The sequence below is a fragment of the Schistocerca serialis genome, chromosome 7, assembly GCF_023864345.2.
Source record: "Schistocerca serialis cubense isolate TAMUIC-IGC-003099 chromosome 7, iqSchSeri2.2, whole genome shotgun sequence".
In the NCBI taxonomy this organism is placed as follows: domain Eukaryota; kingdom Metazoa; phylum Arthropoda; class Insecta; order Orthoptera; family Acrididae; genus Schistocerca; species Schistocerca serialis.
Genome location: NC_064644.1, coordinates 334875728 through 334899463, shown reverse-complemented (window position 1 = coordinate 334899463; position 23736 = coordinate 334875728). Strand labels below are relative to the sequence as shown.

The following is a 23736-nucleotide window of genomic DNA, read 5'->3' as shown; positions in this document are numbered from 1 at the left end:
TCATTTATGGTTGACGCATGTTACGCATAGGTGTGCCTGCTTCAGGATTAAATATGTAAGCACACACAAAAAAGTTTACAAAGTAGTTAAAGTAGCGAAGCATACTGCAGACAAAAGTTGGATAAAAAAAAAAAAAAAAATTGTGTGGTCTGTTATAAGAAAGGAAGTTGGCAGTGGAATGGAGCAAAATGCTCCTCTAGTGATAAATGGTAGAATTGTTATAGATTCTAGTGCCATAAGCGAATCCTTCAGTGACTTCTACTTAATTGCAGTAACATGAGTAACTGATGACCTTGAAGTACAAATCCTAGTATAACAGTGAAATTATACAGGTTTTAAGGTTTCATATCTTTCAAGTTAGGATCTTATGAAAATCATCATGACCTTCAAAAAATTTAAACATGGAATGTGGAATGGGATGGTGGCTTTACTAGAATAATGAAAATACTCTGTCATAGTATTGCACTACCACTCTCTCTTATCAACCACTCTTTAGATGAGGATTGTTGTCCAGGTTGACTTAAATATGTTTGAAGTTCAGCTACATGATAAAAGTGGAAGAAAAGATGGAATGGGGAACTCAAGAATCCAGAAATATTGAAAGAGCTGCTCGTGATCAGATAAAAAATTGTAATCAATCTCGCAGGATTATTTTGAACTCTCAGTGTGGTTTCTGCTAAGACTGCAATTGTACTCATTCGATAAATGCAGTTGTCTTGCTAATATACTTTGTGTGTCAGCTGTCTTTTGTGATCTCACAAAATATTTTGTGCTGTAAATCATGACCTTCTCCACAAGCTATTGTTTCCAAGGAAAATCTGTTAATTGTATGTCATCATAATTACTGAACAGAAAGCACGGAGCACTTGTTAACAGTAGTGGCCAGAAATTTGTCTCTGGCTGGAAACACACAAAATTAGGTATCCTGCAACACTCAGTTTTGTACTGTATAAATGGTATTCCACGCCAGGTTCATTCTGTTGCCACCGTATGTGCAGATGACTCAAAAGTGATAGTCTGGTGTAACACTGACAAGGAGTTAATATTGAGTAGATAATTGAGGAATTGGAGACATGGGTTAAAAATAATAATTTGAAATTAAACAGGACAGAAACCAGGAAACCATCAGCACAGTGTAAAAGTGAAATACACAGTATGGACAAAAATGTGGCGACCGTAAAAAGTGTCAAATTCCTTGGTTTACTAGTAAATGAAAATGGGGTGCAAGTAAGCACGTGGACAGCATATTGAGTCAACTGAACAGTCTCATTTGTCATTAATGTCTTGAATATCATTAAAAAAATCTATATCAGGTGATACTTTGTCCCCGTTGTTATGATAATATAAAATTTCAGCATTTGAGAAAACTAATATACAGGGCGAGTCAAAAGTCCTTGGAAACCTTCATAAGTTGGAAGTTTAAAGGGAAAATTGAAATGTGATGATGGTTTGATGTGGGGCTGCAAATTGAAATCCGCCATTTTGGATTCAAGTCTCTCTCTCTTTTTTTTTTTTTTTGTGGGAAGGCGGGGGGGCGGTGTAGGACACATCAAATAACACTTGCTTGAGCTTTGGAATTGAGTAGTGTAATTTGTTTTTGTCTATCTTGTACAATTTATAGGTTATTAATGTTCGAAGTTGGAAAATTACTAGAGTTGTGCATTGCACGATAGAACATGTGTTGTAGCAGTCGGTATGAAGGTGATTTCCCAACTTTGAACATTAATAACCTCTAAACTGTAAAAGATAGACAAAAACAAATTACACTACTCAATTCCAGAGCTCAAGTGAGTGTTATTTGATGTGTCATACACTCCCCATTAAAAAAAAAAAAAAAAAAAAAAAAGAAGAGAGAGAGAGAGACTTGAATCCAAAATGGCGGATTTAAAGATGGCGGCCATGAACATCATTTCGGCCCCACGTCAAACATGTGTTCCCATCTTCGCATTTCAATTTTCCCTTTAATCTTCCAACTAATGAAGCTGTCCAAAGACTTTTTACTCGCCCTGTACTTTCCTGAAAAAGCTTTTAGAGTACAGAAAAATGTTATCCAAGCAATGATGTAAACCCACAACTTTTTGAGGGTAACTGAATCGTGTGTCAACATGAAACCAGTTTCGGAGCAAGTTACATGTTACCTAGTTACAGACAAAAACAATATAAAAAAACTCCACTTATATGGACATTAAATTTATAAAATTGGAAGTGGAAGTATGGACCTAACTCCATAAAATACTGGAGTAGACCTGGAAAAATACCTGAAATATAAATGCTATCATGATTCACGTTCAGAAAGTAAGAGTACTATGACCATATCAGACTGCACTTGACAGGTGTTTTTTTTTTTTTTTTTTTTTTTTTTTTTTTTTTTTTTTTTTTTTTTTCGTGTTGGCAATACAGAGTGGTAGTGGGGAATCCCTTAATCACAGTGAGCATTGCAGTAACTCAGTACTTGATAAACTCATGTTGTGTCCAGTTGGATGAAAGATGTCGTTCAGCAATCCCTCCTAGTGCAAGTCATGTGCTTTGATCTGCTTCCTACTTGCAGAAGGAATAAAACATACAGATCTTCTTTCAAGAAACAAAAGTTTACGGTGAGAAGTTTTGAACAGAATGAGTGTGTTTAAATGGTGTAGGGAGTTTAGTGGAGGGAGAACAAATGTACGTGACAAACAGACTGATTGATTGCTTTTTGACTAACGAGTTGGTGTAAAAAAAATCGAGGAAACTGCTCATGAAGATGACCATTTGGCAGTGGATGAAATTTCTGTGATATTTCCACAACTCACCAGAATTCTGTTAACGAGACAGTCACACAAATGTTGGGATACTGGAAACTGTGCACAAGATGGTTCCCAAAAAAGTTGACAGAGCAGAACAAGAAAAATCAGGTTGGTAGTGCTCATGTGTTTTCTCAAGTGACTCAAATTGGAATGTGAGGATTTTTCTGAGCATTATTGTGACTGGAGATGAAACTTGGGTGGCTCATTGCATGCCTGAGACAAAATGACAGTCATCACAGTGGCATGCGACAAATTCCCCATCAGCCAAAAATTCAGAACCACAACTGTGGACAAAAAGTCAAGGCATAATTCTTTTGGGACCAAGAAGACATTTTTGCCTTTGTGGGGAGGGGGAGGGGGTAGACCATCAATGCACAACAGTTTTGTGAGACTCTAAAAACACTCAAAAGGGAGCATTCAAAATGAAAGGATGGAAATGCTGACAAGAGGAGTGTGCTTGTTGCATGAAAGTGCCCGTCTTCACCCAACCCTAACCACCAACGCCCTCTTCAACTCATTTGGTTGGGATGTTTTGAACTCCCGGCGTCCTCATATTTCCCCTGACTTGGTGCCTTCAGACTATCATCTTTGCACCACCCTGAAGGCACACATGAGTGGAATTAAATTTTCAGCTGACAAACGGGTGCAAAAGGGTCCTGAAATTGAGAAAGACACTAGTGGGATAGTTCTTAGAGGAGGGCATAAAGAAGCTTGTGCTACAGCTCACCACACATGTTAAACTGGATAGTGATTATTTGGAAAGACATTCAACAAGTGTGTCAACAATATCATGTAATTTTGTTTCAAATAGACTTTATCTAAAAAGAAAAATTTAAAAAAAGTAAATCTAGCACTCTTACTTTCTGAACATGCATCGTATAATGTAGAAGATTTTTTGAATGACATGTGAAACAGTGTTCCTCTGAGAAAGTAGCACCATATCAATTATATCTTTAGGTTAAATCAAACGATGGAAAGTCCAGGATGGAAGAACAACAATATGGAAAGATTGCTATTCACCAGATAGAGGAGAAGCTGAGTCACAGCAAGCCCAATGCGCGCGCGCACACACACACACACACACACACACACACACACACACACACACACACACACACACACAGGCACATATGTGTGTGGCTCTGTCTCCAAGTGCTAAGATCCAATTTGTGATATCTCTGAAAAGTAACAGTTGTGCAAGTCTAAGACAAAAATGTTTTGATGTGTCCTACTGCTTGACAGTTGTCCTGTAGTATGTAAAGGTGTGCAAATTCGTTCTCGTGCTTTTCGAAAAATAATATGTTATTGAAGGTGTGCCATTTTTGCAAGAACATAGTTATGGTTTTGTTTAATGTCCAAACCTGTTTTACCACAGTTGTGATGTCCTCAGTGTTTTTTTTTTCCTTTTATAGATCTTAAAAATTGTCATCTGCAACACAGGGATGCTGTACAGCAATGGTAAGCCTAGAAAGGGCCTTATGCCTTAATTTTATGGGAATTTATGATTTGTTAAAGGTTGTAATCTTAAAGGAAATTTAATTCATACGTTGCCATAACATACCTGTGTTGCAGGTGGCATGGCGTATTAATTTATACCTGTGGCTGGTTATGAAACAGTGCTCGCAAAAGGGTCAACCAACTATAATTTGTTGTTATTCATGTTCATTTCTAGTAAATAATGACTTTTATAAAAGATTAAAAGATTCCTTGGCACCAGGGAAGGTGTGTGAGAAATACAGGATACTGTATACCACTGGAACATTACATAACTGCCCTCAGTAGTGTACATTTTATGCAAAGGGAGTAGTTTGTTCTATGTTTTTTGAAGAATATTTGTAGTACTATTTATCTTAGAGTTGTGCATTGTCTCTGACTCTAATATCCTACCTTATTATGGACAAAATATAAGTAAAAATATAATGGTCTGTAAAATACTAGTGTTAAAGATGATTAATTTAGACAGGTGGCTGTTAAAAACCTTTTTCTTTTATCTTCAGCTTGTCAAGGTTGCATTTGATGAGGAAGTGACACCTGAAAATATTGAAGCTTTTCGGAAGATGGTGCATAGGCTTCGTCACCCAGCTCACATACTGCATCATTTTGCATTTACTGGCCAAGTTGTTCCTCAAACTCCATTGCATAAAGGAAAAGAGAAAAATGCCACTCTGAAGTAAGTATAGATGATGCATCTTGCCAAATTTTAGCACAGATACTGTTTTGTAGGCAAAATTATTTTACCTTACATGCAGTAACAGTCAAAGAAGAACATATTGTTTATGACTTTAAAGAATGTACCTAAGATCTGATTTTACACGTCTAGCATGTAGTAGATAGTGTTGTTTCTTAAGTGATAAAGTCATGAGGACACTAACGGTGAGAATGAGAGTGCTCTTAACTGGTTTATGTAAATAAATTTTTCCATTAGTTTCTGGCAGTAAATTCATGAAGTAGTTCCATTACTGTTGCAGAATCTATAGAAGTGACCGAACCTACTGAATGTTGTCATGTGTACATAGCACTGTTTTAACAAAAATTACATGCTGTGAACTTTGTGTTTTATGTTGAACTTTGCAGTCTCCTCATTCTTAATAGTCAGTGTCACATTTCACACTAATGTTTCTATCTCTATTATGAAACTTACTACATAACTTTCCCATATTTATAAAGGAATTTGCTTAGTCTCCCGAATACAAGCTATTGTAATTGTTTTCTAGACATAAACAACTTCGAACCATTAGACATTTGCTGTTGACACTACATGAATTGGTACTTTCCTTTGTAATTAACTGAGCACTAATTCATTTAAAAACATACTTCATTACAAATACAGTAAATGATGATTGCCTTCACCACTCACAAATATGGCCAGTCTCTGTTAAGGGCGACTGAGACCAAAGGACTTGATTGTTGCATGTCAACGATTGTCGTATTGTTTTCTTATCTGTACAGGTTCCAAGCAAGCTACTACAGCCACACAGAACACTTTTATCACTGTGAGCAGGGATTTAGCTGTACAGATAAATACCTTTTATTATAATATTAAAAAATTACAGAATTAATAAAATGGAATAAAATTTTCACACTTAAAGTTAATTTGTCTGCCTAGAATAATTGATGTGTGTATATGTTAGTCAATACTCCTGAAGAAACTGCAAAAAGGTGGGAATTTAAGGAGATGGGACCTGGATAAACTGAAAGAACCAGTGGTTGTACAGAGTTTCAGGGAGAGCATAAGGGAACAATTGACAGGAATGGGGGAAAGAAATACAGTAGAAGAAGAATGGGTAGCTTTGAGGGATGAAGTAGTGAAGGCAGCAGAGGATCAAGTAGGTAAAAAGACGAGGGCTAGTAGAAATCCTTGGGTAACAGAAGAAATATTGAATTTAATTGATGAAAGGAGAAAATATAAAAATGCAGTAAATGAAGCAGGCAAAAAGGAATACAAACGTCTCAAAAATGAGATCGACAGGAAGTGCAAAATGGCTAAGCAGGGATGGCTAGAGGACAAATGTAAGGATGTAGAGGCCTATCTCATTAGGGGTAAGATAGATACTGCCTACAGGAAAATTAGAGACCTTTGGAGAAAAGAGAGCCACTTGTATGAATATCAAGAGCTCAGATGGAAACCCAGTTGTAAGCAAAGAAGGGAAAGCAGAAAGGTGGAAGGAGTGTATAGAGGGTCTGTACAAGGGCGATGTACTTGAGGACAATATTATGGAAATGGAAGAAGATGTAGATGAAGATGAAATGGGAGATATGATACTGCGTGAAGAGTTTGACAGAGCACTGAAAGACCTGAGTCGAAACAAGGCCCCCGCAGTAGACAACATTCCATTGGAACTACTGACGGCCTTGGGAGAGCCAGTCCTGACAAAACGCTACCATCTGGTGAGCAAGATGTATGAAACAGGCGAAATACCCTCAGACTTCAAGAAGAATACAGGGTGATTCAAAAAGAATACCACAACTTCAGGAATTTAAAACTCTGCAACGACAAAAGGCAGAGCTAAGCACTATCTGTCGGCGAATTAAGGGAGCTATAAAGTTTCATTTAGTTGTACATTTGTTTGCTTGAGGCGCTGTTGACTAGGCGCCAGCGTCAGTTGATGCTAAGATGGCGACCGGTCAACAGAAAGCTTTTTGTGTTATTGAGTACGGCAGAAGTGAATCGACGACAGTTGTTCAGCGTGCATTTCGAACGAAGTATGGTGTTAAACCTCCTGATAGGTGGTGTATTAAACGTTGGTATAAACAGTTTACAGAGAATGGGTGTTTGTGCAAAGGGAAAAGTTCTGGACGGCCGAGAACGAGTGATGAAAATGTAGCACGCATCCAGCAAGCATTTGTTCGCAGCCCAGGAAAATCGACTCGCAGAGCTAGCAGAGAGCTGCAAATTCCACAATCAACTGTATGGAGAGTCCTACGAAAAAGGTTAGTTATGAAACCTTATCGTCTGAAATTTGTTCAAGCACTGTCTGCAGCTGATAAGATTAAAAGAATCGATTTCTGTGATTTTATCCTTGCTCAAATGGAAACAGATGAATCTTTCGTTTCAAAGATTGTGTTTAGTGATGAAGCAACTTTCCACACTAACGGGAAAGTCAACCGTCGCAATGTCTGTATATGGGGCACTGAGAATCTGCGGGAAACAACTCAGTATGAACGTGACTCGCCTAAGGTGAACGTTTTCTGTGCCATTTCAGCCAATAAAGTTTTTGGTCCCTTTTTCTTCGAAGGTGCTACTGTAACTGAACTACAGTATCTGGAGATGTTAGAGAATTGGCTGTTCCCTCAGCTCGAACAAGAAGCACAATAATTCATATTTCAGCAGGATGGAGCGCCACCACATTGGCACTTATCTGTCCGTAACTACCTGAACGTCAACTACCCGAGGCGATGGATCGGCCGCCAGGCAGCCCGTGACAGAGCACTTCATCACTGGCCTCCAAGAAGCCCTGATCTTACCCCCTGCGATTTTTTTCTTATGGCGGTATGTTAAGGATATGGTGTTTCGGCCACCTCTCCCAGCCACCATTGATGATTTGAAACGAGAAATAACAGCAGCTATCCAAACTGTTACACCTGATATGCTACAGAGAGTGTGGAACGAGTTGGAGTGTTGGGTTGATATTGCTCGTGTGTCTGGAGGGGGCCATATTGAACATCTCTGAACTTGTTTTTGAGTGAAAAAAACCTTTTTAAATACTCTTTGTAATGATGTATAACAGAAGGTTATATTATGTTTCTTTAATTAAATACACATTTTTAAAGTTGTGGTATTCTTTTTGAATCACCCTGTATAATAATTCCAATCCCAAAGGAAGCAGGTGTTGACAGATGTGAAAATTACCGAACTATCAGTTTAATAAGTCACAGCTGCAAAATACTAACATGAATTCTTTACAGACGAATGGAAAAACTAGTAGAAGCCAACCTCGGGGAAGATCAGTTTGGATTCCGTAGAAACACTGGAACACGTGAGGCAGTACTGACCTTACGACTTATCTTAGAAGAAAGATTAAGGAAAGGCAAACCTATGTTTCTAGCATTTGTAGACTTAGAGAAAGCTTTTGACAGTGTTGACTGGAATACTCTCTTTCAAATTCTAAAGGTGGCAGGGGTAAAATACAGGGAGCGAATGGTTATTTACAATTTGTACAGAAACCAGATGGCAGTTATAAGAGTCGAGGGACATGAAAGAGAAGCAGTGGTTGGGAAGGGAGTAAGACAGGGTTTTAGCCTCTCCCCGATGTTGTTCAATCTGTATATTGAGCATGCAGTAAAGGAAACAAAAGAAAAATTCGGAGTAGGTATTAAAATTCATGGAGAAGAAATAAAAACTTTGAGGTTCGCTGATGACATTGTAATTCTGTCAGAGACAGCAAAGGACTTGGAAGAGCAGTTGAATGGAATGGACAGTGTCTTGAAAGGAGGATATAAGATGAACATCAACAAAAGCAAAACAAGGATAATGGAATGTAGTCTAATTAAGTCAGGTGATGCTGAGGGAATTAGATTAGGAAATGAGACACTTAAAGTAGTAAAGGAGTTTTGCTATTTGGGGAGCAAAATAACTGATGTTGGTCGAAGTAGAGAGGATATGAAATGTAGACTGGCAATGGCAAGGAAAGCGTTTCTGAAGAAGAGAAATTTGTTAACATGGAGTATAGATTTAAGTGTCAGGAAGTCATTTCTGAAAGTATTTGTATGGAGTGTAGCCATGTATGGAAGTGAAACATGGACGATAAATAGTTTGGACAAGAAGAGAATAGAAGCTTTCGAAATGTGGTGCTACAGAGGAATGCTGAAGATTAGATGGATAGATCACATAATTAATAAGGAAGTATTGAATAGGATTGGGGAGAAGAGGAGTTTGTGGCACAACTTGACCAGAAGAAGGGATCGGTTGGTAGGACATGTTCTGAGGCATCAAGGGATCACCAATTTAGTATTGGAGGGCAGCGTGGAGGGTAAAAATCATAGAGGGAGACCAAGAGATGAATACACTAAGCAGATTCAGAAGGATGTAGGTTGCAGTAGGTACTGGGAGATGAAAAAGCTTGCACAGGATAGAGTAGCATGGAGAGCTGCATCAAACCAGTCTCAGGACTGAAGACCACAGCAACAACTCCTTTGTCTGAGGCAGTGGATGTCAGGCTCCAACACTTTTTCATCACAGCCAAAAGTATTTTGATTTCTGGTTTATTTTGTGTGTCCATTCATAGAAAACACATTTATACTTTTCTTTTATTAAAAAGTGCACAATCTTGGGAATTATTTAAAACCAAAATTAGGTTCCAAGCAGGGTGCAAAAATGTGATATAAATGTTCTTTATCACTCCAGTAATTTTTTCAGAAATTGGAAAGTAACGTACATTAATATTGTTTGTTCTCATCTTTGTAACTTTATTACTTAAATAATTGTGTTAATGTTAACTATATGCCTTTCTCAACTACTGAAAAAAAAAAAAAAAAAACAACTTCATGAATTATTGAGCAGTGAGTAGTGTAAGTAGTGTAAGTACTACTTTGCGTGGCCATTCTTGCAGAGCCAAATCATCAGAACACCACTGCATGGGAAATTCAATATAAAAGAAAGTTTTAGTCTGAAAGGGGAAAAAAAAGCACATGTTGTTATACAAGCCTAAGCAGATGTGCTAAGTTTCATGACAATCTGAGATGCAGGGTAACAGATCCTAGAATTATTGAGTGATTTGACTTGGAATTAATTACCTTTCATTTCTGTGACTCGTTGGAACTTCAGACGAGATGGCACATTGGAATATTGAAATATAACTTTAGTTTTGGATGGTGTTTAATATATAATGATAGGTGCTGTGTTGTGCTGCTAAAAATGTAAAGTTACTATAGTGAATGTCAGTAAGGAAAAAGGAATTTTATTTGGTGATATATTCATTCGAAAGACAGATTCACGTTTTTAATTTTATATAGTTTGGACCTGTTCAATTTTTGCAGAAGAAGACCAGAATCGTTTCGATGATGTGGGTGGGAAGGTGTGAAAATCCTAGAATCTAACAAGCAAAGTCAGGAGAGCAAAGCTTGGTAGCAAAAATGAAGAAATTGTGCTACCAGCCACATTATTTATTTTGAATTAAATTAAAACATTTCTGTACTTTGAACATGGTTTTCTCATCATTAAGTTTTTTATTGCACACACACATTGATAGTGTAGTTGCACTTAGTAATTACATCTTTCCAAGATTCAGTTGACGTGTATTTCCAACTTGTATTACAACACTATATTGCAGAATTGTATCACAAACTACAAGCACTGTGCAATAAGCTGTTTGCTGAATAATTTTGTGAGTTTCACTGCAGAACTGTTTGTAACTACACATAAACATTCATAGTATTTGCATAATTTGACCATTTCTTAACAAAACAACTTTGTTAATTTTGTTTGAGCAGAGATAGATATGAGGGATGAGTGAAACAAATTTAGTCAATAGGATGGGAAACAAGGATAGTTAGGGATATGCTGGGTAGAGTTCAGCACTGATAGAAAAGAATCAAAAGGCGGGATAGAGAACCTCCCATGTTCTACCGATCTCAAAAGGAAAGGAAAGGAAAAGGAGAAAGTGAAAGTGAAAATTAAAGTATAGAAGTTAAGTGTTGGAAGTCTTTCCTGAAGGTATTTGTGTAGAGTGGAGCCTTTTACGGAAGCTAAATGTGGACGTTAAAATGGTACGAGAAGAGAATAGAAGTTTTCGAAATATGATGCCACAGAATCTGAAGATTAGGTAAGTGGGTTGAGTAACTAATCAAGAAAAAAAAGGGAGCAATTGATAAGGCACATCATGAGGTGTCAAGAAATAGTCAGTTCGGTAATAGAAAGAACTGAAAAGGGTGGGGGTAATTGTAAAGGGAGATCATGGCTTGACTATGTTAAGCAGTTAAGCAAAACTGTCAGAAAATTTAAGAGCAAGCAACATTATACAAGTGCAATATGTCTCTTGAGATTGATATTGAAGGAATTGGGGAATAACAAGGGTGGTGTGGAGACTTCGTTCCAAAAACCGTTTCCAGATATGCACCACATTGACATACTGACAAACAGAAGACAAAATATGCATGGAAGTAGGTGGAGATTTCATTGGCATGTGTGACTAAGATTTGTATCTTCTGCTAACCATCATCACAAGTTCAGAGACAAGGAGTACACTTGGTAACCATTGTTGCGAAATAAGGTATGACCAACAGGATTAATCACATTCAGAGATGTGTATCAGTGGACTGATATATTTCAGATGAAAGCTGTGCTGAAAACTTGTAACCCCTTTGTAAGCATTGTCAAAACTCTATTATGACTGACAGAGTTTACTTTGAAGTCAAATAAAGGTATTTTGTTTCTGTCTTATGTTTTTTTTTGTATTTGTCAACACAATTTACTGAAGTCTTTAGATGCAGTGTATATTAATAAGTTATAAAGATTTAAATTTTTGATATTAAAGGATAAGAAGAGTTACAAATATAAAGGAAAATTGGTGCTCGCATTGTGAGGGTGCAGTATCTCTTCTATATTGCATTAAACACTAAATTGTGTTGTTGGAAATAATGTAGTTCTTCTTTTTATGTTATAAACTTAAGCTTTATGGCTGGCATTCAAGTTTCTATAAATTAAAAAAGTAAGAGGACTTGAATGTAAAATATTGTGGTGTTTCTCTACCAGAACAACTGTTTTCAGGGGTTTTGCAAAGAAAACATTATTGAAAACGGCGAGGAAAGCTGGATTCAAGCCAAAGGCTTCATCAAAACGGCAGAAATATGTATTCCCTAACATAAGTAATAGTAGCAAATACCTTACATCACCTGGTCGTATGAGTCTTCCAATAACAGATGCAGCTGACTTCGGTCAAGATGATGATATTTCAGGTGAGTAAACACTCTGAGAGCTATATGAGAGAAACATTTAGACTAGCACCATGTTGTATAGTGAATCTGTTAACAATATTAATTTTTGTTTGCTGCTACTAGCACATTGAAAACACCACTTTGACTCTTTTGTTGCTTGATTGCTTGACCTTGTATTTTATCTTTCATGTGTTTCTGCTCTCAGCTGTAATAACGTAACTTTCCATAGAATATTGTTTTGTGTTGTTGGTTTAACTGATGTAATCCAAAATGTATGACTAACGTTAGATCCTGGAAAGAATGACATGTCGGTCATAATAGGGATATCATTGATTGATGGAAATGCTACACATCACACACAATTTCAACAACATATCTTGTCAGTCTGTAGATGGCTGATATCAGCCAAAACAGGTAATTTCTTGAATGAGATTTTCACTCTGCAGTGGAGTGTGCACGGATATGAAACTTCCTGGCAGATTAAAACTGTGTGCCGGACCGAGACTCGAACTCGGGACCTTTGTCTTTCGTGGGCAAGTGCTCTACCGTCTGAGGTACCAATGCATGACTCACGCCCTGTCCTCACAGCTTTACTTCCACCAGTACCTCATCTCCTACTTTCCAAACTTCACAGAAGCTCTCCTGCGAACCTGGAGAACTAGCACTCCTGGAAGAAAGGATACTGCGGAGACATGGTTTAGCCACAGCCTGGGTGATGTTTCCAGAATGAGGTTCGCGGGAGAAATTCTGTGAAGTTTGGAAAGTAGGAGATGAGGTACTGGCGGAAGTAAAGCTGTGAGGACGAGGCGTGAGTCATGCTTGGGTAGCTCAGACGGTAGAGCACTTGCCCGCGAAAGGCAAAAGTCCAGAGTTCGAGTCTCAGTCCGGCACACAGTTTTAATCTGCCAGGAAGTTTCAGGTAATTTCTTGTTGAAATATGCAATTAATTGTTTTGGTCAGTAACCCATTTTTAAAAACTATACATTCCTTATTTTGATTATGTAGAAACTGCACACAACTTGATTTATTTGCTTTCATTAAGTCTTATATTAATGAGAGGAAGGCTAGGAAAGGCGACTTACAAATGTCATTGATTATAGAAAATTCTTGTGGTGTGATTGCAAAAACAGATAGATTAGCCCTGATCACATTCACTTGTATGAGGCAACTAGATTACTGTGGTACAGTTGTGGTTATGGTGGGCTCATAGCAGTTAAATGATACTAGAACTAATAGAATGTATTGTGAAATAAACTGGAGAAGTATTGATCAGTCATTACCGTAACTTGATTAGGGTAAGAGGACAGATTGATTTCGTGACAGTATGTTGACTAAAAGTAAATTGAGTTACTCAGTATTTCTGCAAGTACTTTCCTGCTTGACTCTTAAAATGCCCATTTAGTGAAGCTGCCAGCTTGTTATAAACACCTGAGTCAGCTGCAGGTTGGTACATAGAGTTTGTTCCAATATTGTGTTATCAATTGCCAGATTTTTAAATTCAAAACTGAGGAATTAAGTTTCAAACTTGTGATATTTCAAGGTTTTTCAGCTAAACTGATGCTCCAGAAGTACATCTGCTATAAAAATCTGAGGCTTGACAATTTTTCCAGTAATAAGCTCTTGTATTTTGCTAGATGAATATTAAAGAACACCAAGCCTGAGGATGACAATTGTTTGCATTTTCTTAGTTCTTGTAATTTAACGGATGATACTGTTTATATCTTCATTCCTACGGCAAGAACCTGTCAGCCTGTTGAGAGTACATTTGTGTTAAAATCAAGGAACATTTTGATTGTTACAGGTTTTGGATGAGAGTAGGGGAGGGGATGAGGAAATCTTTTGATATTTAGGAGCAGAAAAAGATGAGATGACTGAGCATGAAATAATTCATGCAGTGGTGTGTGGGCATTGTAAACTGAGCAGTATTTATGGTTGCTGAAAATAACTTACGTGTCTTATAAATTAGACCATTCTCTCATTATTTCTAATTATACAATAACTTTGGTTTTTATTTTTTGTGTGCTTGTAATGTGTAAAGGATCTTATTTTGTTCTGGTCCACCTTCTCTTATTTGTGGCAATTATATTTAACTTGTGGAAGTTTTTCCTGGAGAGGGTAAGTTAAAAAAAATGGTAATTCATATTTCAGAAGAGTTAATCTATTGCAACAGTGTAATGGTTCTTTAGCAATAAATTATTTACTGAAAATTGGGTTTTAGTGGTCAGTAATTGCAGAAAAATGTTTAATAACTGTTTAGTGGTGATTAATATTTAAATAGTCTGAGGATCTGGTCAGTATGTATAAGCTAAATTTTTTTAATAGTATGCTAGTAGTAGTAGAAGTAGTAGTAGTAGTACAAATCACCAGCTTTCCTGCTAATTTTATCATGCTATAGTCCTTCGCAAATAGAGAGAGTATTTTAATGGTTGTCTAAGGAATTTCTTTCAGGCGACTTTTGTATGACTTATTCCATCTATCTGTTAAACATCAGGAACGAATTAAGAAAGTTTGTGTCTAAGGGAAAAGGAGGGGGGGGGGGGGGGGGGGGGTCATAGAACTATTGAATCGTGGAATCTTGCAGTAACTAATAATTTCTATTGATGACATATTTATGTATGTGCTACATAGTTTTGTGATTGACAGTTACAGATGATTTTGAGGTTCCTGGACCAGGACTGGTTCCTCCAGCACCTACTGATGCAAAAACGCTTGAGCGACTGTCAGAAAGGAGTTATGTAAGAGACTGGTATAGACTTGGGCTTTGTAGCAGTACCACAGCAAATAACAATTCCAGGCAGAGCAGTGAACCTTTCAGAATAAGCACAGTTAACAGCAGATACACCATGTGCAGAAGGTTTGTGTGTATTGCGTATTACAGAGATAAGTATATATCTCAGAAATGTTAATATGACAACTGCGTATACAAAAATTAAATATGAAAATCAGCTAACGCTTATGTGAATATTTATTGATGAAAAAGGTTGCATTCATGTGAAACGTGATAGTGACGCTATCGAAAACACATCAAACGATCATTGTTGTCTTCAGTCTGAAGACTGGTTTGACACAGTTCTGCATGCTAGTCTATTCTATGCAAGCCTCTTTATTTTTGAATAACTGCCACAACCTACATCCCTTTGAACCTGCTTACTGTATCCAACTCCCTGTACAATTTTTAATCTCCATAATTCCCTCTGTTACCAAATTAGAAATTCCTTGATGCCTCAGGATGTGTTCTATCAATTGATCCCTTCTTTTAGTCATATTGTGCTGTAAATGTTATTTTACCCCAATTTGATTCAGTATCTCCTCATTTGTGGTTTGATCAATCCATGTAATCTTAAGCACTCTTCTGTAGCACCATGTTCTGAAAGCTCGAACTGTCTTCTTCTCTGCGCTGCTTATTGCCCATGTTTTGCTTCCATACAAGCTGCTATTCAGATAAATACCTTCAGAAAAGACTTTCTTAAGCTTAAATTAATATTGGAATTAATCAAATTTATCTTTTTGAGAAACAATTTCCTTACTATTATCAGTTGGGAAATTATATCCTCTGTCTTTGACCATCATCTGTTATTTTGTTGACCAAATTACAAAATTTATCTTCTACTTGTGGTGTCTCATTTCCTAATATAATTCACTTAGCACTTTGGATTTAATTTGACCCTTCGTTTACTTTTTTGATGTTCATCTTATCTCTTTTTCAAGACACAGTCCATTTCATTTAGCTGCTCTTCTAACTGCTTTGCTATCCCTGACAGAATTACAATGTTGTCGGCAAACCTCAGAGTGTTTATTTCTTCTCCCTGAACTTGAATCTCTCTTCCAAATTTCTCCTTGGATACCTTTACTGCTTGCACAGTGTACAGATTGAATAATGTTGGGGATAGGCTACAACCCTGTCCCACTCACTTTTCAGTCACTGCTTTCATGTCTTCTGACTGTTATAACTGCAGTCTGCTTTTGGTACATTTGCAGCTAACTCTGCAAATCCTGTATTTTATCCTGCTGTCTGCAAAATTTCAAAGAACGTATTTCAGTCAACATTGTCAAAAGCTTTCTCTAAATACACAAATACTATGTATGTGTAAGTCAAGTCTACCCTTCATTAACCCTACTTTTAAGATATGCTAGAGAGTCCGTATGGCCTCATTTGTTTCTACATTTCTTTGGAACTCAAAATTGATTGTTCCCGAGGTTGCCCTCTTCAAGTCTTTTCTTACCTTTTAAGTAATTTGTGTCTGTATTTGTAACCATACCTTAGTAAACTGATAATGTGGTAAAATTTCACCCCTGTCAGCACTTTCCTTCATTGGAACTGGAGTTATCACACTCTTCAAGTCTGAGGGTATTTCACCAGTCTCATATATCTTGTGCACATGCTGTAATACCTTTGTCATGGCTGACTCACCCAAAAATCACAAAAATTCTGAGGGATTGTTGTCTCCTTTAGGAGGACTTATCTTTTTCAGTGTTCTGTCAAACCCTCGTGACAGTATCATAACTTCCTTTTGCTCGTCTATAATATTGTCATTAGGTTCATTTCCCTTGTAGAACCACTTTGGCTTGCCATGTGAGCTCTTGATATTCATACAGCTACTTATCGTTTGCCAAAATTTATTTATGGGCAACATCTACCTTTCCCGTAGTCAAGTGTGCTTCTGCAGTCTTACATTTCTCCTCTTGCCATTCTTGCTTAGCCATTTTTCACTCTCTCTCTCTCTCTCTTTCATTTTTTAGATGTCTGTATTCCTCCATTTTCCTACTTCATTTTCTAAAGCTTATTTTCTCCTCTTTTTTGTTAGATTCAATATCTTGTGCATTATCCAATGATTTCTACTGGGTCCTGTCCTTTCACCTATTTGACCCTCTACTCAATGCTGCTCTCAACTCTTTCGTCTTCTATTGTTATATTGCTGTCCCCTACCCAAGTTCAACATTGCCTAATGCACCCTCTGAAACTCTCAGCTACTAAGTTTTGTACCTTTCTGTAATTTCTTCAGCTTTAAATATCAGTCTGTAACCAACAAGTTACGGCCACAGCCCGTATCTGCTCGTGGAAATACTCAATGCACAATTCTACAAAGTGGCTTTCCTTATCATTTCTTTCCATCACTCCATGTTTTCCTTTTGTTTTTTCTTCTCTTCCTTTTCCTACTGCTGAATTCCAGTTCCCCAACATAACTAAATTTTCGTCTCCCGTATCTATCTGAACAAGTTCTTTTATTTCATCAAACATTCTTCCAATCTCTTTCTCATCTGTGGGTAGTTGATGTATGAACTTCATGTTGAGCTCCACAGCTGATTGAGATTAATGTTAATGATTAATGAAAATGACCACAGCTGTATTAATACGCATTTGTATCATGTTTGGTTTAGTTCCTTTAGAACATCATCAGGTTGCTGTGTTATGCCAGTATTGTGATATAAAAGTATGGTTGTTATATCTAAAATCTGGCACCAGTAACGCTTTATATCATGATATTGGCACAATAGGGCAACCTGATGTTATTGTAAAACTTCAGAACCAGTTGTAACACAATAAAAGTGTGTAAATACAAACAACATCCTTTTCAAATTGCCTAATGCACGTTCAGAGAAGTCAAGGTGCATTTTACTTCATTCCATATACCTCCTGATTGATAATTGTGACAGTAGAATTACAAAACGATTAAATTCATGCTTCAACAGTTAATATTCTTCCAATACACCATCTATAAATGGACTTGGAATGGGTAAAAATTACACATATTCACTTTTTACCCTCTAACTTTAGTGTTATTACAGTTGATTTTCAGGTCCACTTTTGAACTTGTGTTATTAAGTTTTCCTGATTGTTACTGAAGTTAATCTGTACTAGAGGGGAAAAAGTATGTCATCCATAAAACATGGGTGGTTCAGATGGGTGCCATAAGTAGGTACTCCTCCTCCTTTCCTATAGGACTTGATTGAATTAATGAGCGAGTGCGCGCGCGCGCCCACACACACACACACACACACACACACACACACACACACACACACACACACACCAGAAAGCTACATTGGCATGGCTGATTACATTGTGCCACCACTTTTGCTTGACTGTATGTTAAGTATCAAATACTTTAAAATTACAAGGAGATGGAATGGTTGGTCAGCACTTACGTTCGAGAGGTAATGCTGCTAGGCATGTGTAAAAGTAAAAACAGAGCAGTCCGAGGGCATAATTCCAGTTCACATGATCAAAACCAATTGCAAAATGATTTAGACAAGATACGTGTATGGTGTGAAAAGTGGAAATTGACTGTAAATATTGAAAATTGTGAAGGCATCCACGAGTACTAAAGGAATCAGTTACATTTTGGTTATGTGATTAATCACACAAATCTATAAATTCAGCTAAATACTTATGGCTTAGAATTACGAAATGTAATTGGATAGATAAAAAATCTACTCACCAAGCAGTAGCAGGAGAACACGCATAAAACAAAAGTTTTACGTATGCAAGTTTTCAGAGCCAGTGGTTCCTGCTTCTGGCAGAAGGGTTGAAGGGGAAGGAAGAGGGGTGAAGGAAAAGGATTGGAGAGGTTTAGGGAAAGGGGCAGAGTTCAGAAAAGTCACCCAGAACCCTGTGGCAGGGGAGACTCACCAGATGGGAGGGGATGGGATGAGAAGGAAAGACTGATTGTTGGGGACTTGGTAATATTACAGACAGATTACTGCTAAAACATCATGCATGAGCCAATAAGAGTGAAAGCTTAGTGCACTGTATGTAATAGAAGTGGGAGGGGGAGGTGAAAAATAGACAGGTCAGAAAATGAAAGATGTAGGAAACTAAAACAGAGTGAAGGAAGGAGTGTTTATCCTGAAGAAATGCTGAGACAGAAGAAATTAAATAAATTAAGGCCAGGTGGGTGGCGAGAACCAAGGACATGTTGTAGCACGAAAATTGGAATGACCACGTAGATAATGTTGTGGGCAAAACAAACTAAAAACTGCAATTTGTTGGCAGAACACTTAGAAAATGCAAAAAGTCTACTAAAGACACTACCTACACTATGCTCGTCCACCTTCGTTGATAGTCTTTCAGCTGTGGTGTGGGATTGACAACAGATAGGATTGCCAGACGGCATCGAAAAAGTTCGTGAAACAGAGGAGAGTACCACAAATATAATACATGAATTGGGGTGGTATCATTAAAATAAAGGTGTTCTTTGCTATGGCAGGATCTTATAATGAAATTTCAATCTCAGTCTTTCCTCAGAATGTGAAAAGCTGCCCACATACATAGGGAGAAATGATCATCATAATAAAATAAGAGATACTGGAGTTCGCACAGAAAGATTAAAGTGTTCGGTTTTCCTGCACATTGTTTGAGAGTAGCCTGAAGGTTGTTCACTGAAATCACTGCCAAGTACTTAATAGTGAATTGCAAAGTAATCTTCTAAGTGTAGATGTATACAGCAGGCACAGTATTTTGGTGAGCAGTCCTGTGACCATCATCAATTGCACTAAGGAACTGGTGTGCGGATGTGTAGGTAGTCTATATACCCCTTTATCTCTGGGGTGGCTTTTCATAACAAGATGACTTCAAAGGTGGGTGAAGCACCAATAGCCATGCCATTGGTACTGCCTTTGGTGCTGCTTGTGTAAACACCACTACTGGATGGCCTATGCAAGTCTTGGGGTGCAGAATGGCTATGGAAAGCCACTCCTAAAATAAGGGGTGGAGCAGGGGAATATGAGTAGTCGTCACTTGTATGCCCTCAAGGAGAACAGTTCATGACTGCAAAAGGGTTGCTCGCTCATATATTGTGCCTGTTTGTCACTGAGAACTGGCACTACACTCGTGGATTACTCTGTCACACAATGGAAAAACCAGGATGGAGTAATGACAGTGTTAAGAAAAGGATGGGTTGGTACTCACCATATAGAGGAGATGTTGAGACGCAGACAGGCACAACAAAGTACTGCTGTGTGAGCTTTTGGCCAAAAGGCCTTTTTCTAATGTAGAAAATGGGCACACATTCATGCAAGCACAAATCGCACGCACATGATCACTGTCTTTTTTTGTTGTACATGTCTGCAACTCAACATGTCCTCTGTGTGGTGAGTAGCAATCTATCCTTTTCTTAATATTGCCATTCTCTCTCCTTGTAATTTATAGTTTTCTCAAATGAATTTTTCATTTGATTCAGTGTCAAATACTTTGTTACAAGTATATGAAAATTTACATTTCATGACTGACTCAACAGTATGCTTTACATTTGTATGTTGTCATTCGATGCAGATATCGTAGTATTTAGTATTCATATTGGTATTTTTCATTATCTCACCAGTTACTGAATTTAAAAAGAAATGAAGCAGTTTGATAAAAATGGTGAATTGAAGTGAACACAGCAAAAATATGGATTTGTTTTATAGGGTACATTTATCTTTCAGCTTCACTTGGAGTGTATGAAATTAAAAAAGAATTGTTGCAGTTATATAACATTTTTATGAAAAGATTTTCTTATACCACATCTAAATTAATGAAACAAAACTTTTATTAAGTTTGTACTTTTTGTGGATGGCATTGTTAATTTTTGTCCCTCCTTTACAGTTATCCAGCACTTCTTGTGATGCCATCTGTTGTGTCAGATGATAGTATCAGACGTTTCTGTCGTTGCTACCGAAGCAACAGACTGCCTTGTATAACATGGCGACATCCTCGTACTAAGGCATTGCTGCTTCGCGGCTCTAGTTACCATGGAAAGGGTGTCATGGGAATGCTTAAAGGACATCCCTCTTCAACAAGTGAGAACGTTTTTGAATTATATTTATTTAGTGTATTTAATTGTAACAAGATCTGTTTTCGCACTAGCTTTATGCCCATGCTTTGCAATAGGAGTTAAATAAGGGCCTTTGCATTCCATCGCTTCTTAGTGCTCCGTACAGCAGTTGGTAACAACAGAATCTTTACAGGATAATTTCCTCAATAAATTCATTTTTCTTAGCTAAGAAGTCAAATGTAAATGGAACCTGTTGAAAGAAACAAGGAAATTTTGTTAAGCTTTGAACATACAAAGTAAACTCAGTAAATCCGTATATCCTAGTCTTGTAAATTCAATGTAAGTTTGTATTCATAAAGTTAAGATAGTGGCACTTAATTTTGTAACTGATGTAAACTCCCGAAAATACTTATCTCACCGAGGTAAAATAAACTAACAGTCCATCTGTTAATTCTTTGTTATGCTACATCATCACAAAGATAAACAGCTGAACTACAAAGCTGAGCAGACTCCTAAGACTTTAAATTACCATATCTTTTTTTATCTGTGATCCACTTCAGATGGAATAAGCCTGTACATTCCTCCAGGTTATGCCAGAGTTACCTGTGAAACCTCTATTAAAATTCATAATTTGGAGATTCGCTTGGTCAAACTTGCTTACAAGAAAGGCACACACAACTATTTCACAGTTTAAATTATTAGTATAGACTTAACAGATCTGGATGGCATTGGAAACAGTATTTAGAACAAAAATTAGCTTGCTTACAGAAAAACTTCGTTTTTAAAAGAGTGTAGAGCATAAGTTTATGTTTTGATTTTGTATTATTCATAGAAAATAGCAGTGAAAATTTTATGCCACACCCATCATCTTCACAAATAATCAGCATAAATAAAAGTGACTAGCTCAAAGTATCGTGCATTGATGGTCTCTCCCTGAGGCACTAATTTGACCAATGTGATGCCTTTTCGGTCCCAAAACACTGAGGCCATGCTTTTTTTTGTTGACTATTTTACCACATAATTGCCATCATGTTAATTGCATGTGGTGAGCTGTGTCACAAGCTTCTTTATGTCCTCCTCAAAGAACTCTCCCACCAGCTCTTTCCCTCCCTTAAAAACCTCTTTCTACATCTGCTTGTCAGTTGAAAATTTTATTCCACCCATGTGTGCCTTCAGGGAGGTGAAAAGATCTGAAGGAGCGAAGTCAGGGGAATGACAGGGGCTGGTCCAAAAGTGCCTTGGTAGCTAAGGCAGTGTGAGGATGTATGTTGTCATGCCACAAGCACACTCCTCTCATCAGCTTTCCCTTTCTTTTGTTTTGAATGCTCCCTTGAGTTTTTGTAGCTGTGCATCGATGGTCTCCCCCTGAGGCAAAAATTCGACCAAAATGCTGCCTTTTTGTCTCAAATGCTGAGGCCATGCTTTTTTTTTTAAGTGATGTGATGGCACTGTGTTGACTGTCTTTTTGTCTCAGGGGTGTAATGAGTCATCCATGTTTCATCTCTAATCATAGCAGAGCTTAAAAAAATCCTCATCTTCCAATTCAAATCAATCAAGAATCTTATGAACCCTACTGAACAAATTTTTTTTTCTGCTGTTTTGGGACCCATCTTGCACACAGTTTCCAGTACCCCAGTGTTTATGTATGTCTCATGTTAGGAAGTTCTGGAGAGCTGTGGAAACATCAACAAAATTTCATCTTCTGTTAATCAGAAGACTTTCCTCATGAACAGTTTGCTTTTTTATTTATTTATTATTCCCCCCCCCCCCCCCCCTCCTCCCCCAACTCCTCATCATCAGTCAGGAATGAGGGGTCTTCCACTCCTCTGTCATAAACATTTGTTCTACCTCCACTAAACTCCCTACACCACTTGAGTGCACTCATTCTGTTCATAACACCTTTGCTGTAAACCGTTTTGATTCCCCCCCTCAATGAAACTGTAGCTCGTGGCTCGCACTTGGTGGGATTTCTTACTGACATCTCTCATGCGACTGGACACTGCAACATGTGTTTACTTACTACTGAGTTCCTGCGATGCTCGCTGTAGTCAGGGGATCTCCGTTTACCACTCAGTGTTGCCAACACTCAAAAAAACACACACCCTCTTATGGTCACTGTACACTTACTTTCTATCATGCCTTGTACATGAGGGAACGTCGCAGTGGCAGAGAATGTTGTCTGTTGACAGTAATGATAAAATTTCTAGGGCTGGCAAGAAGTTATAGCTTACAGAACTGTTGATAAGAGTGTAAATGAACTATTATTTTGTTTTCTACCTATGGATTTACCCACAACCCACAAACAGCCCCATCAGTGTATACAGATTCTCTGTCATAACAGCAATATGAAAAGGATGGATTGCTCCTCACCACATAGGAGGAGGCATTCAGTCACAGACAGGCATAATGAAAAAGACTGATTAAACATTTACTAACAAAGAGATAGAAGGTCTGGCCAGTACTTACCTCAGCTCAGTACAGCCGATAGATACGCAAAAAACAGAACCGAAAATTTACATTCCTAGCTTTCGGAACAAATGTTCCTTCATCAGGGAGGAGAGAGGGGAAAGAAAGGGAAGAAGGGAAAGTGGATTCAGTTACTCACAACCCAGGTTATGAAGCAACAGGGAAAGGAAAACAGGGAGGGTAGCAAGGATGGAGGCATGGTTGTCAGAGGGAAGCCAAAGATATTCTTGCAAGTACTGTGCCAGCTTCAAACCAAAGAGGATGCATACAGAAGTAAAGAGGTATACAGTATAAAGATAAACACAACTATGTAGGATGAATAGATGTGTGAATGGCTAAAGAGGAAAGGGAAACAGGAGAAG

General features: G+C 37.7%; 1 protein-coding gene across 2 annotated transcripts in view; it reads left to right on the top strand.

The window, feature by feature from the left end:
• Positions 1-23736, top strand: part of LOC126412073 (myotubularin-related protein 13) — a 251951-nt gene that overhangs the window by 142465 nt on the left and 85750 nt on the right. For both annotated transcript variants that reach the window (XM_050081473.1, XM_050081472.1), the window contains 4 exons: positions 4781-4953; positions 11989-12176; positions 14799-15009; positions 20740-20933. In XM_050081473.1, coding sequence (XP_049937430.1) covers positions 4781-4953; positions 11989-12176; positions 14799-15009; positions 20740-20933 — 766 coding nt within the window. The remainder of the gene's footprint in view (positions 1-4780; positions 4954-11988; positions 12177-14798; positions 15010-20739; positions 20934-23736) is intronic.